The sequence below is a fragment of the Dasypus novemcinctus genome, chromosome 7 (genome assembly GCF_030445035.2).
Source record: "Dasypus novemcinctus isolate mDasNov1 chromosome 7, mDasNov1.1.hap2, whole genome shotgun sequence".
In the NCBI taxonomy this organism is placed as follows: Eukaryota; Metazoa; Chordata; class Mammalia; order Cingulata; family Dasypodidae; genus Dasypus; species Dasypus novemcinctus.
Window position 1 is genome coordinate 6,427,750 of NC_080679.1, and position 13,055 is coordinate 6,440,804.

Consider the following 13,055-nt stretch of genomic DNA (forward strand, 5'->3'; position numbering starts at 1 on the left):
CCAGTTCTGCTCAGGGCATGCGGGTGATGGGTACGGAGGGCAAGTGCCTGGCCTGGTGACCAGGAGTCGGGAGGCCTCGGGTCTAGTTCCAGTCCCTCACTCAGCTTTGAGCCATTTCCTACAACATGGGCATGTCACTTCTGTGCCTCAGATCCTCCTCTGTAAGAGAGGAGCTGGGGTGGCGTGGTCCCTAATGTCTTTCCTTCCAACCTGGATGTTCGACGGTTTCACCATTGCCTGGGACAGCAAGAGGCAGTTGTGTTACTGCCACCATCTCTTTGTGCTTAGGCTGCCAAATTCCAGGCCAGTTTGGTCCCAGAGCCCTGGGCTTGGGACTCCAATTGTAAACTTGGACCTTATGCACTTGCACATGAATGTGCGCCTTCTCTTACGTGAGCCAAGGGACCCAGACCTGCATGTACGTCATGGCATCATTTCAGCATGTACGAAACACACGTGGCCAATAATTACTGATCAGGTGCCAGGCGTTGTGAAAGGCAGGGCTTTTGGGCTCTATCACAGTGAGTTTGTTACTTGTTTTGTCATTAAATCTCTTTCTAGACCTGGGAGAGTCGTAAGGGATGGCACCAACATGTGTTAGCAGCTACTATGATTGCTAAAAGTAGTGGTGACACTTAAGTCCCCTCCATTTGCTAGACGACATGCCAGGCACCTTACATACATTATGTAAATCTCCCCTCCAGATAATCCTATTCAAAAGGGACCATTATCCCTCTTCCATAGCTGGGGAAACGGAGGCCCAGAGAGGTGAAATTATTTTGCTTCAGGTCAAGCAGAAAGCACAGGCATAGACTTTGAACTCTAGCTCGTCATATCAGAGCACAACTTCTTCAGTTCTTCCGTCATTCTCTACTCCATCTCCCCCAATCTCAACACAAACATTATTTTATGGCATCGGCTCTGTTGATTCCTCACCTGCCGTCGAGTGCACTCTCATCCCGCATGTCCTTCTCTTGAACCCAGATCAATAACACTGCAGTGGGCCACGTGCTGGTCCTACCCGCCCGGAGGGACCTCACTGACTTCTTGAAGAACGTCCTGACTTGCCATGTTTGCTTGGGTAAGGCTCGCCTCTGATGGGAAAATCTGCCCCGCTGCCGTAGCAAAAAGTGAAATCCATAAAGGGACTTTTGAGCGGATATTACAATCTCTGTAAGGCGCTCGAGTTAAAATAAGATGAATAAATTTCCTATCTACCAGTGTAAACACTGTGTAAGTAGTTTCTGTGTTTAACGTTGTCCCCAAGAAGGACCTTTTCTTAGATGAAAGAACAATTTGCTTTATAAACAACAAAGCAGAAATTGGGCTCTGCTGTGGTTGGACCTTTGTATTCAGAATTTAAATGTCTGGCTCTAGTGGCTTTTCTAGAACACCATTCTGGAAAGTGTGGCAAGAAACTAAGGTTGTTTTATTGTATTTTTTTAATGCCAACCTATGAAGGATTTTAGTTCATGGATTTGTTTTGTCTAAAAAGCATTAGGGGATGGAAACTAAAATATGGTCCCAATAATGGCAGGGAGATAGAAATAGGTTTCTATGTTCTGTGACCACCTGCATGACCTTGGACTTGCAGTAGGGTGAGGCACGGCTGCCTGCTTGCGAGCCGCCGCCTGAACGAGCTGCTGTGCTTCCTTCTAGACATCTGCAACATTGACCCATCCTGTGGATTCGGCAACTGGAAGCCCGTTTTCCGGGACAGGAGGGCGGCAGGCAGTGACGCGGACATCGACATGGCCTTCATCTTAGATGGCTCTGAGTCCACCACTCTGTTCCAGTTCAATGAGATGAAGAAGTACATAGGGTACCTAATCCGACAGCTGGACCTGAGCCCAGATCCCAAGGTCTCCCAGCATTTCGCAAGGGTGGCGGTGGTCCAGCACGCGCCCTACGCGTCCCTGGGGAATGCCAGCCTGCCGCCCGTGAAGGTGGAGTTCTCCCTAACCGACTGGGGCTCCAAGGAGAAGCTGGTGAAGTTCCTCAGCAGAGGAATGACGCAGCTGCAGGGAGCCAGGGCCTTGGGCGACGCCATTGAATACACCATGGAGAACATCTTCGAGAGCGCGCCCAACCCGCGGGACCTGAAGATCATGGTCCTGATGCTGACAGGGGAGCTGTCGAAGCAGCAGCTGGAGGAGGCCCAGAGGGTCATCCTGCAGGCCAAATGCAGGGGCTACTTCTTCGTGATTCTGGGCATCGGCAGGAAGGTGAATGTCAAGGAGGTGTACAGCTTTGCCAGCGAGCCAAACGATGTCTTCTTCAAGCTGGTGGATAAGGCGTCGGAGCTCAACGAGGAGCCTTTGATGCGCTTTGGGCGGTTGTTGCCGTCCTTTGTCAGCAGTAAGTCCTGTCTGGGATAGCAGGGACCCTGCCCGTGGCTTTTTGTGAACTCACAGCCTCGGCCATCAGGGATGGGGGGACACGGGTACGGGAAATACAACCAGTGTGCCGGTGCTGACGTGTTCATTCATTCAGTTTCTAGACTGAGCACCTGCCACGTGCCAGGCACTCCTCCAGGAGCCACGACAACAATGAATAGCAGACAAAAATCCCTCTGCTCATTCATTTGTTCGACCAAATTTGCTGGGCACCTCTTAGCAATAAGGCACTCTTGGTGTCCCTGTGAGTTTACAGCCCTGGTCAGCAGATCGGTCAAGTGCACGTTTATTATATAAGCCGCGACGTGCTGCTGTGTCATGGAAGAGGTGCCTCCTGGCAGGGCAGTCAGGGAGCTGCAGGGAGCTGGGCTTTGCTGCTGTCCCCGTGCACTAGGGCTGCCACAGTAAGGACCCCAGACTAGGGCTTACAATAACCAGTTATTGTCTGTCCGTTCTGGAGGCTGGAAGTCTGGCATCAAGGGGTCAGAAGGTGCTCCCTTGGAAGTCTGCAGGGAAAAATCTGTCCCCTGCTTCTCTCCTGGCTTCTGGTGGTGGCCGGTGGTCCTGGAAGTTCCTTGGCTTCTGGCACAGCTCAGCCCCTTTTGTCACACAGCTGGCTTCTCTCTGCCTGTGACTCTCCATGTCTCTTCTCCCCTTCTTCTAAGAACACCAGTCACACTGGACCAAGGCTCAGCCTACTCCAATATGATCTGGTTTTGACATGCTTAATTTCATCTGCAATGACCTAGGTCTTCATTCTGGGGTACTGGGGAGGAAACCTTCAATTGAGCTTTGGGGACATAGTTCACTGCATAACAGCCACCGGCTCTTATGCCTGGACCCCCCTGGGCCCTTGCCTCCCCAGAATGCCCTCTAGCAGCAAATCCACACTGGTCTTGAAATCTCAGCTCCAAGAAACCCTGCCCGCCATGGATCTCCCCACTCCCATGGCCTGCACCCTGTACTGTCCATAAGTACAGCCTCTCTCACATGGCCAGGTTGCCGCTCATTTATGGGTCTGGGGTCCCCGTAGCTGGCATGTTCCATGAGGAGGAGTTGAATCCACTGGGTAAACCTCCAGAACTCAGCAAGATGACTGTTCCAGAGAGGGCGTGGAAAACGCATAGAACAAATGAGGGAGGCTTATAAAGTATGAATAAACAGGGATATGCTGAAGATGTGGCTTTCAAGGGAAAGCTGAGGTCTATGAAAACAGTATTTACCTTTGTGAAAGCCTATCCCCCAAAAAAGAATTAGGGCAAAATGTGAAGGAAGTGTAAGTTAGCAAGTTCACCCAGGAGCCATTATCCCTGTCTTCAGAAGACTAAAGAAAAAAAAAAAATTGTTAAATAAAACATTGGGAATATATTGAAAGTAATTTGATTATTAATTGAAGCTCAAGATCTTGGAACTTGTTCAACAGGCCACTTGATTTATCTTTTCATGTTTTCTCTCTAGTATTGAATAAATATTACTTTTAACTTAATCATGCAAATATTGCCAAATAGAAGACAACATTGGCTTCGGATGTTTAGTAGATTAGGCACCATCATACTTCAGGTTTAAAATTACTGCACGTGCCTTGTCTGGCAGAATTGATTAATTCAACACCTATTTATGGACCATCTCCTATGTGACCCATTTAACTCGTTAGTAGGTTAATTTTAATTTGCATGTGCTTCAAATGCAGTTAATACATATTTTCCCTGTTTCTTTCTAGGTGAAAATGCATTTTACTTGCCCCCAGATATTAAGAAGCAATGTGATTGGTTCCAAGGGGACCATCCTGCAAAGAATTCAATGAAGTTTGGTCACAAGCAAGTGTAAGTGTTTATAATCATTGCCTGGAAAAGCTGCAGTGCTAGAAGGGACACAGAGGTCCTCCAACCAGCCCCTTACTTTATGGGTGAGGGCAAAGAGATGTAGAAAATGTCACTTCCCAAGGCCACCTGGGTCATTGTTCTCAGAGACTCTGATGTATCAGTTAGTTTTTGCTGCATAACAAATGACTCCAATCTTGATGACTTAAAACAACCACCATTTATTTAATTTATAATTCTGTGCATTAGCATTTTTGGCTGGGCTCAGCCTGACTGTTCTCCTTGTCTCTATTGGACTCACCTGGTCAGCTACCAGTCAGCTGTGGACTGTGGTAGGATGGTGGCTCACCTGTACTCTGAGTGGTCTCTTGTTCTCAAATAGGCTAGCCTAGGTTTGCTTACAAGGAGCCTGGGCAGGGTGCCACGAGTGGCAGAGGAGGTGTGCAGGGCCTTGAAGGCTGAGGCTGGAACCAGTACACTGCTGCTTCTGCCCTGTGCTCCAAAGCCAGCCTAGATTCGGGGTGGGAAACCAAGCTCGGTGGGAGAAGCAGCAGCATCGCAGTGTCGAGGTCATGGACACAGGAGTGGCTCACTGGGACTGTTCGTGCAAGCTGACCTGCCATACCTGGTGGGAAATGGCTTCATGTAGAGTGACTGGATACATTAAACAGAAGATGGACCCCAAATCTTAAGATTATGGGTGTTGCAATTACACAGGTGGTGATGCCATGGTGGTGCTTCTGGTGACAACAGGAGGCAACGTGTACGTTGTGCTAGGAAGACTCAGCAGAGGGCTGGGAGGCGGTGGGACTGGGGTGCCCGCAGCGATGCGGGCTGCCTGGTGGCCCATTCGCCTGGCGCTGCCTCCTCATTGGTGCCATCCCTGGGAGCAGAGAGAAGGCAGTGTGGCCAGGGCACAGAGGGCTGGGCGGGGGGCTGAGCTCCACCAGTGCGTCGGCAAAGCATGCCCCTTGACAGAATGCCACTGTGTGGCATGTGGCAGAAATAGGGTTCTGGCCTCTGTACCCAGATGAGATGTGGATTCGATTTATCCTTGAAACGTGAGGATCTGCTGGCAGCCCTGCAGGCAGGTAAAGAGAGCCGGGCTCTTCCCACTGCAAACCTTCCCCTCTCTCACTCAGAGTCCTTCTGCTCACCTTGTCCCTGGAAGAAATGGTTTCACATCTCAGCATCTTAGGTTGAAAATCCTTGCTCAGGCAGCTGTGACACTTCTCTGGTTCTGGTCCTGCTTGACTTAGACTCATGGGTCCTATTTCTCTAGCCTTTAATTATCCCTATTATTTCTTTGGAATCTTCCTTAAACTTGGCTCAATCTCCTTATCTTTAAGAAAACAGAATGAAGAAAGTAACCGAGTGTTTGAAGTTTTATGGTATCAACTAGAAAATATACTGTAAATGACATTTGACATCATATAGCTATAAAATAACGAATTTTCATCTAAGAGCAACAAATTAAAGTGTGGGTCTATGCTGTTACGGCTGTTGAATTTGTGTTGCTATTCTCCTTCGAGATTAGCAATACAGCAAGACTAAAAAAACCAGTAATACAGAAAAAACATATATCCACACACACCCAGCAACAAACCTTGGGAGTAAAACAGTATACACTGACTTTATAGTTTTCCAGCCCATTGTGGCATTTTGTTGATTTTTTGTGATTACTTTCTTAAAATGAGAGTAGCTATTAACTTTTATTTAACTTCTGGTGTATGTACTTCAGCTGCTTAGTTCTTATAATTAGAACATTGTTCAAATACTATTATTTATGACTGTCTCTTTTACTCTCTTCCCTGCCTTTATTTTATAAATTAAAAGAAGATATCAAACATATTTATAGCACAATGTTGGGTTTATTTCTGATGCCTATGGTTTTTTTGTGTGTGTTATCAGGACCAGGGAGTGAACCTGGCACCTTGTATGTGGGAACTCAGTGCTCAGCCACTGAGCTACACCAGCCTCTCCGAGTTGTTTTTGTTTTTGTTTTCTCTTTTGTTTTGTTTTTTGTTTTTAGGAGGTACCAGGGATCAAACCCAGGTCCTTGTACCTGGGAAGCAGGTGCTCGGCCACTTGAGCTACATCTGCATCCTGAGTCTGTTTTTATATGCTGTTCAATAACTCTTCTGTGGTATAGATCCTAAAAAGAAGGAATTTGGTGTATACACTGTACCACCTGTAATTTATAAAAATAGTGTGCTCCACGTGGTTTTGCTAAAGCGGCAAACTTCAGGTCACTCATGGGGTCCTGCCCATCTATTTTAGATAGCAGGCCAAAACCCGTGTTGGCGGAGATCATATTTAATTTGTTTTGACAGAAACGTTCCGAATAATGTCACTGCCAAGCCTACGTCCAAACCCACGACCACAACGAAGCCAGCGACCACAACCACAAAACCAGTGAGCATCGTAAACCAGCCGTCGGCGAAGCCTGCCGCTGCAAGGCCCGTGGCCGCCAGGCCTGTGGCCACCAAGCCCGATGCCACCAAGACGGCCACCGCCAAGCCAGTGGCGGCCAAGCCTGTGCCGGCGAAGCCCGCGGCGGCGAAGCTGGCAGCCGCAAGACCGGTCACCCCTGCAAAACCCTCAGCCACGAAGCCCGAGGCCACCAGGCCACAGGCAGCCAAAGTGGCCGCCGTCAAGCCGGCCACCGCCAAGCCCATAGGTGAGCAAGGCCTGGAGGCGGCGTGGCTCTATGTCCTCATCTCCTGCCGCACAGCGGGACTCTGGGGCCTTCTACAGAGCCCTGGAGATACTGCCTTGGGCGGGCTGTGTAATTCTGGGCTATGGGCTTTAGAAGGTGCTGGCTAGGGCGACGGTGTCCAGCCTTTCTTCTGGGTGAGAAAGGAGTCCTTCTCCTGGGACCCTCTGTGAGGCTGGTGCGTTCCAGAAAGCGCAGGTAGAATGAGCCTCCGGCCCCTGGGCAGCTCCTTTCTCCACCTGTTGCCCCGGCCCCAGCCTTGGGGCGTGCGTGGGGGTGCCTCCTCTGTCTGAGCTGGGAAACCCATTGTCTTAAGCCAAAGGGATGAGGTTCTAAGTCGAAGCAGGTTTTGAGGTCCCATCTAGGGAGTGAGAGAGGACAGAAGGGGAAGCCAGCGGGTGGCTGATGCCGCGGCAGGGCAGTGTTGCCATTCCCGGGTTCTGGAGCCAAATCTGCCTCCGCGAGAGGCTGCCTCTAGCAGAGCCGGCTGGTGTCCCGCGTGACCGCAGACGCTGAAGCATGCCACCCGCAGAGAAGAGGCCCCGCCACGTGTGCTGAGGCAACAGCTGGGGGCTCGGGGTGGCAAAGGGAAGGGCCAGCACCTGGTGGATCGGCCCCTCTCAGGACTAAGTCCTAGCACTGACCCCGAGGAGGACGTCCTCCAGGCTGAGCTAGATCAGAGGGGACGGTGGGTGTTATGCACCAGAAGCTACTCCTTTATTTTCCCCTTAAAGATGTTAGGAGGTATTGAAGAGGATCGCAAAGCGTATGGAAAGGTGAAGGCAGATGTACATGCTTGTGAAAAGACAGAAAATGTCTTTCTAGTTCAAAGAGAGATCAGAGGTTCCTTGAGAATAATTTCATGCCATGTTCTTAAATACTCGGCACATCTTGGATGATGGGGTGCTTTTTGAATGCAGCACTTACCTTCAGGCCTGACGTTTGCTGAGCATTTCCTCAATAGAAGGAATTTTCAATGGGACAGATATGGTATATGGACCTTGATGATGAATAATCAGATTTTTAATTGCATGAATTTCCTGTTTCATGTAGGCTGCTAAATTACAAGAACCCTACCTCTCAGGAGACACAGGTGTGGCCCATCTAAATTTCAGAACATCTGTGCGCTGACGTTGTGCAGCTCTTAGCTCTTGCCTATGCATTGTAGTCGCTCAGAATTGTATTTTTGATCAGTTCTCCTGACTGCTTTGATTTGTCCGCAGTGAGGGTACCCCGAGAGGTACAGGTGACTGACGTCACAGAGAACAGCGCCAAGCTCCACTGGGCGAGACCCGAGCCCCCTGGACCTTATTTCTACCATCTCACCGTCTCCTCCGCCCATGACCAGTCCCTGGTTCTGAAGCAGAACCTTACGGGCACCGACCGCGTCATCGGAGGGCTGCTCTCCGGGCAGACGTACCACGTGGCGGTCATCTGCTACCTGAAATCCCAAGTCAGGGCCACCTACCAAGGAAGCTTCAGTACACGTGAGTACGGAGATGGTTGACCAAGAGCCGGCTTCTGCTTTCTAGCCTGAACATCAAATGGAGCCTAAGGGAAGAGTTCTTATCTACTGAATCTATTCAGAGGTAGCAACAAGATTTAGACAAATTCCTCCATGCTTTGGTTGTGCCCTACCTTATAAATCCCCAGAATGGAAAACGTGATGCCGGCTGAAAACCTGCCCTGACCTTGAGGTCCTGGGGGGCTCTGTGGAGGGAGGTGCAGCCCCTTGCCCTCCAGCACCTGGGGAAATCAGTCCGCCTGAGCTGGCTGGAGCTCTCTGCCCAGCGCCGCTTCCGAGGTTCAGAAGCACATTTCCATGTTTAGAGAGCAAAAGACCAGACCCACCAAGGGGCCCCGCCTTCTCGGGGGAGCAACCAAGGAGTCCAGGAAGTCTCACTGCCAGGACCCAGCCTCCAAGGCCCCTGCAGAAGGGGAGGTGGGCTTCCCAGCCCCGGTGCCCCCAGGCCCTGGCCTGTCTTCTGCTCTCTTCCCTGTCCTTGTCCTCTCCCCCCAGCGCCCCTGCTTCCTGGAGGCCTGTTCTGGGGGTCCCTCACAGCCTTTCCTGGCCCCTCTCCTCTCCTCTGTGTAAGAGCTTCTGGGTTTTGCCTTTCCATTTCCCTTGACCCCACTGCTCCTGGGATGTGGAGGGGAGGCTCACAGCCTGCTCTCCCTGCCAGTGCGACTCAGATCAAGGCACGTGGCTTGAGTGGAAGGAAGCCCCTCAGACACCATGGATTATGCCAGAGAGATGTGAGTGCAAGCCAGCCAGCCGAGCCAGCGCTCTAGTTATTGGGATGGCAGCAGTAGAAGCTATGTTGGAGACGAGAGGATTTTGTTCAGAGAGCTTCTCTGTTTATTAGCAGTCAGCTCCAAGTCGGAGCCTCTACCTATAAATAGTACAGGTAGAGACTTCTGAGGTGTCTGCTGCAATGGCCTTAGGTAAGACATTTATCAGGAAAGCGGAGCTTGCATCAATTGCTCAGGGTTCTTAAGTCCATCTGTTTCTGATCTAAACACTAGTTGCAAATATTTTTCTTTTACAGAGAAAACCCAGCCTCTGCCTCCACAACCAAGGTCAGCTTCTGGTTCAGCCATCAATCTAATGGTGAACTCTAAGCCTTCGACTGATCCTGTAACAGGTGAGCTGTGAAAATATTTGGTCTGTTAATGGCACTAGAAGGAAATCTCCAAAAAATGGTCAGACCTTTGAGGTCTGGAGTCTAGGTGGTCTGACTGAGTTCTGATTCCCAGGCCCCCACGACTTCCATGGGGAAAGCCCCAGGTCCACTCTGGGCAGCCCACCCTGTCCCCAGTTGTAAATGGGACCTGCTGTTGCCTGTCTGCAGGCTCTTAGGGAAATGGGCCGGGAGGTGCTCTTGGGGCTGTGACCAGCGGTTCTTGTACCTATTAGTCATCTCCCTCAAGTCTCATATTGGGACTGGAGTTGATTTGCGGTCTGTGATGCTATAAAGCACAGGGCTTCATTCACTCAGTAATTTAATATAATAAAAAACTGCTGATGCACACCAGCCAACCCAGACTGCAACCTGGCAAATGCACTCCAGAACGAGATCCATGGGATGTTCCGGCCCTGATTCCCCACATACATCTGTCTCCTGGTTTCATCTGTTATTCTGCCATCCTTTGTGCCTGATCCACAGAGAGTGTGTGTGCATTTCAGATTAAATCAGTGGGAGTTCAGACATGATTCAGGAATTGGGGCTTGTTCATCTTGGTCCCAGGGCAGTGGAACTTGGATGGTCATGAAAGCTGGAGTCCTTCGTTCAGGGGAACACAAGCTCCAGTGTTCCTCTATGAGAAGCCGGTGATTTAATAGTCGATATGTTTTGTTTAACAGTGTTCAGCATAAGATGGTAGTACTTATGTCAAGAATAGAAATTGCATGAGAATTTCGTTATATTGTTTTATAGACCCCAAAGCAAAACAGTTTCCACTAGCTATTGGGATATTCATTATTTTTCGTGTGCGTTGGCCACAGTCAAGAAGAAGAAAGCATATCTCTTTATTATGTTTATATTGATTATGATCCAGGCATTTGTTGCCTGCCTGGCTGCTTTGGTGTCAGGCTAGATTTCAAAGCACATGTGCCCTTTCAATATGCATTCCATTGTCAGAAGCAAAAGCACATCATTTTTGAGCTGCCATGCACAGCTTCCTCATTGTATTCTTTCCACTGCCAGTTCTTAAATGATGTTTATTCTTACATCTTACCCTTTCTGAAGAGTCTGCCCCCTATCTCATCTGTGTTTAAATAAAATTAGGTGATTCTAAGTATTCTGTAGCATCCACATTTCCATCTCTCTGGGACTACTGGAGTGTAGAGGCTGCTTGATTCTTTTAATCACTTCTACAGGAAATGTTCTCTATTGCTAGAGTAAGTCACTCCATGGATGGACTTTACTTTGAAAATAGGGTATAATAGAAATGTTTGTCTATCTATATATTTATGACTCTGTCGATGGCTGCCATCCCTTGGTGGGCCGTGACACAGGTCGACACATGGCCTCTGAGTTCCTGTAAAGAAGGCGACAAGTCAATGCAGGGACTGTGAAGCTATTATAAACATAGATGTATAATAAGGTCAACTCACAGAATCACTTGTAGGCATGAAAAAGGTGTAAAATAGTTTTCTTCTGGAAATGAGTTTAAGAATTGCATTATAGAGATAGTTACGGGCATTTCAAGCTCTTCTAGGCTTTCCAGTGGAAAGAATGACAGGAAACCGGGAAATTATCTATTCTAGATATAATTTATAGGAACTATTCAGAAATTCATGATAAATTGAGAAATTAAGTTGTAACTCCTTAGGGATGGAATAAAAAAATTTTATAAAAACTCAATGTTATGATTTTTCAACTCAAATTTTAAAACGTGGATGTGGAGCCAGGATTGGGGATGGAGAACACTGAAGTCTCGCCCGTCTGGTTTCTGCTCACAAGCAGTTCTTGCCTCCCACGTTAAGCTTGATCCCTCCACTGCTCGTGCCCCATGGCGCCTAGACCACTCCAGCTCTTTCCTGTGTTTCCACCCTCAGGTCTCCCCAGTCTGGGGCTTCAGCTGAGTGAGGAGGTAACACACTAGAATGTCCCCAAAGGTAGGTCAGGAAAGATTCAACCCTAACTTTAAAGTCGCTAAAATCTGTAAGTGAGCTTTCTCATGCACGAGTTAAATTTACCCTTAATAGAGCAAGGGAAATGTAAAATTTCTACAAACTCACGGCTTCATTGAAAGAAAAATCACTTAGAGCGAAACCAGTTGGACAGCAAAATCTGGGTATGTTTTTGGCTCTCTTCTGTGTGGTCCAGAAGGAACAGGAATACATTCACAGTGTTGAGTTAACATAAACAACCCAATCTTTTAAAAAGAATCCGGTTGGGCTGTTTTGTTTTTGAATATTGGGGTCACAAGTTTCAGAACTGGAAAGATGTTTTCGGTCCAGACCTTTCACATTTAGAACTCCACTTGCCAGATGATAAGAGGGAAGAGTCTTTGAAAATGGGGCTCATGTTTTGTCTAAGGCTACAAAAAGTTGGATATAGATGAAACTTAAACCTTTCTCTATCATACTGATTAGTATGTAACCCTCCAATCCTGGACTTGCAAGTTCTCTCACCATTTCACATGTGTGTGTATCTGTGTGTATCGCCCACTTAGTGATACAAGTCAGTATGAAACTGTAAATGACGACCTGGTTTCTTAGGAACGAGGTCTGCATAGTCGATCCCTGTAACCCACCTGTAACAAAGCAGTGCTTTGCCCAGAGGAGGTGCTTAAAACGCATTTGTTGAACAAAGAATACATGTCGGTACCCCCATAGACATGCCACGTGTAAGAGTGCTTTTTGAATTAAATTAATTGGATATTTAGTTTAGAATGTTTAGAATTCAAAATGGATAAACATGATTAAAGATGTTGCCTACCCCTTCTACTCCCTATCCCATAATTAAGTCATTTAGAATTTCTTCCCCAGGGTGAGGTGACATTTTAATGATATTTATATTTTTGGAGACAGAAAAAGGAATAACAACTAATCATTGTTAAATAATGTTTTAGAAATATAGTATTTGCATTCTCACTCAATAGTTGTAGCTAGACTTGGCATCCAAATACCAATGGCCACAAAATGCATCTTTTTCCAGAGAGGTCTTTTCTAGATAATTCAGGCAAAAGTAAGTTTTAAAACCAGCTTTTATATAGTAGGAGGAATCTCCAAGTGTGCATTTTAATTCCTTATATTTCCTATATCGTGGATTAATTTGAAGCAAGTTTTTTTGCTTACAGAGATGTGTCCCTTTTCTAGTATTGTTATATACCCTTCCTCACTTTCTTACCTCCATAAATACGAGCTTCCCTGGCTGTTGACTTTATCTTCAGGAACTGGATTTTGCCAGTTTACCTCTTCGAGTTTAGAGAATGTGGTGACCAGTGTTTAAGACTAGGCAGGAACATGGGGGCCAAACTCTGGCCATGTGAAGTTTCTGAGTCCTGGTCTTCTCTAAAGCAGGGGAAGAGGAGGTGATCCGTTTGACCCCTGGCATGTTCATTTGCTTATATTAACGTTTGCCCATCTCAGCATTCTCCTGATCAGATACTTGT

General features: G+C 47.8%; 1 protein-coding gene across 6 annotated transcripts in view; it reads left to right on the forward strand.

The window, feature by feature from the left end:
- COL6A3 (collagen type VI alpha 3 chain) overlaps nt 1-13,055 on the forward strand; it is an 84,752-nt gene that overhangs the window by 65,101 nt on the left and 6,596 nt on the right. For all 6 annotated transcript variants that reach the window (XM_058299841.2, XM_058299842.2, XM_058299843.2 and 3 more), the window contains 6 exons: nt 985-1,081; nt 1,660-2,358; nt 4,117-4,219; nt 6,550-6,896; nt 8,156-8,419; nt 9,482-9,577. In XM_058299841.2, coding sequence (XP_058155824.1) covers nt 985-1,081; nt 1,660-2,358; nt 4,117-4,219; nt 6,550-6,896; nt 8,156-8,419; nt 9,482-9,577 — 1,606 coding nt within the window. The remainder of the gene's footprint in view (nt 1-984; nt 1,082-1,659; nt 2,359-4,116; nt 4,220-6,549; nt 6,897-8,155; nt 8,420-9,481; nt 9,578-13,055) is intronic.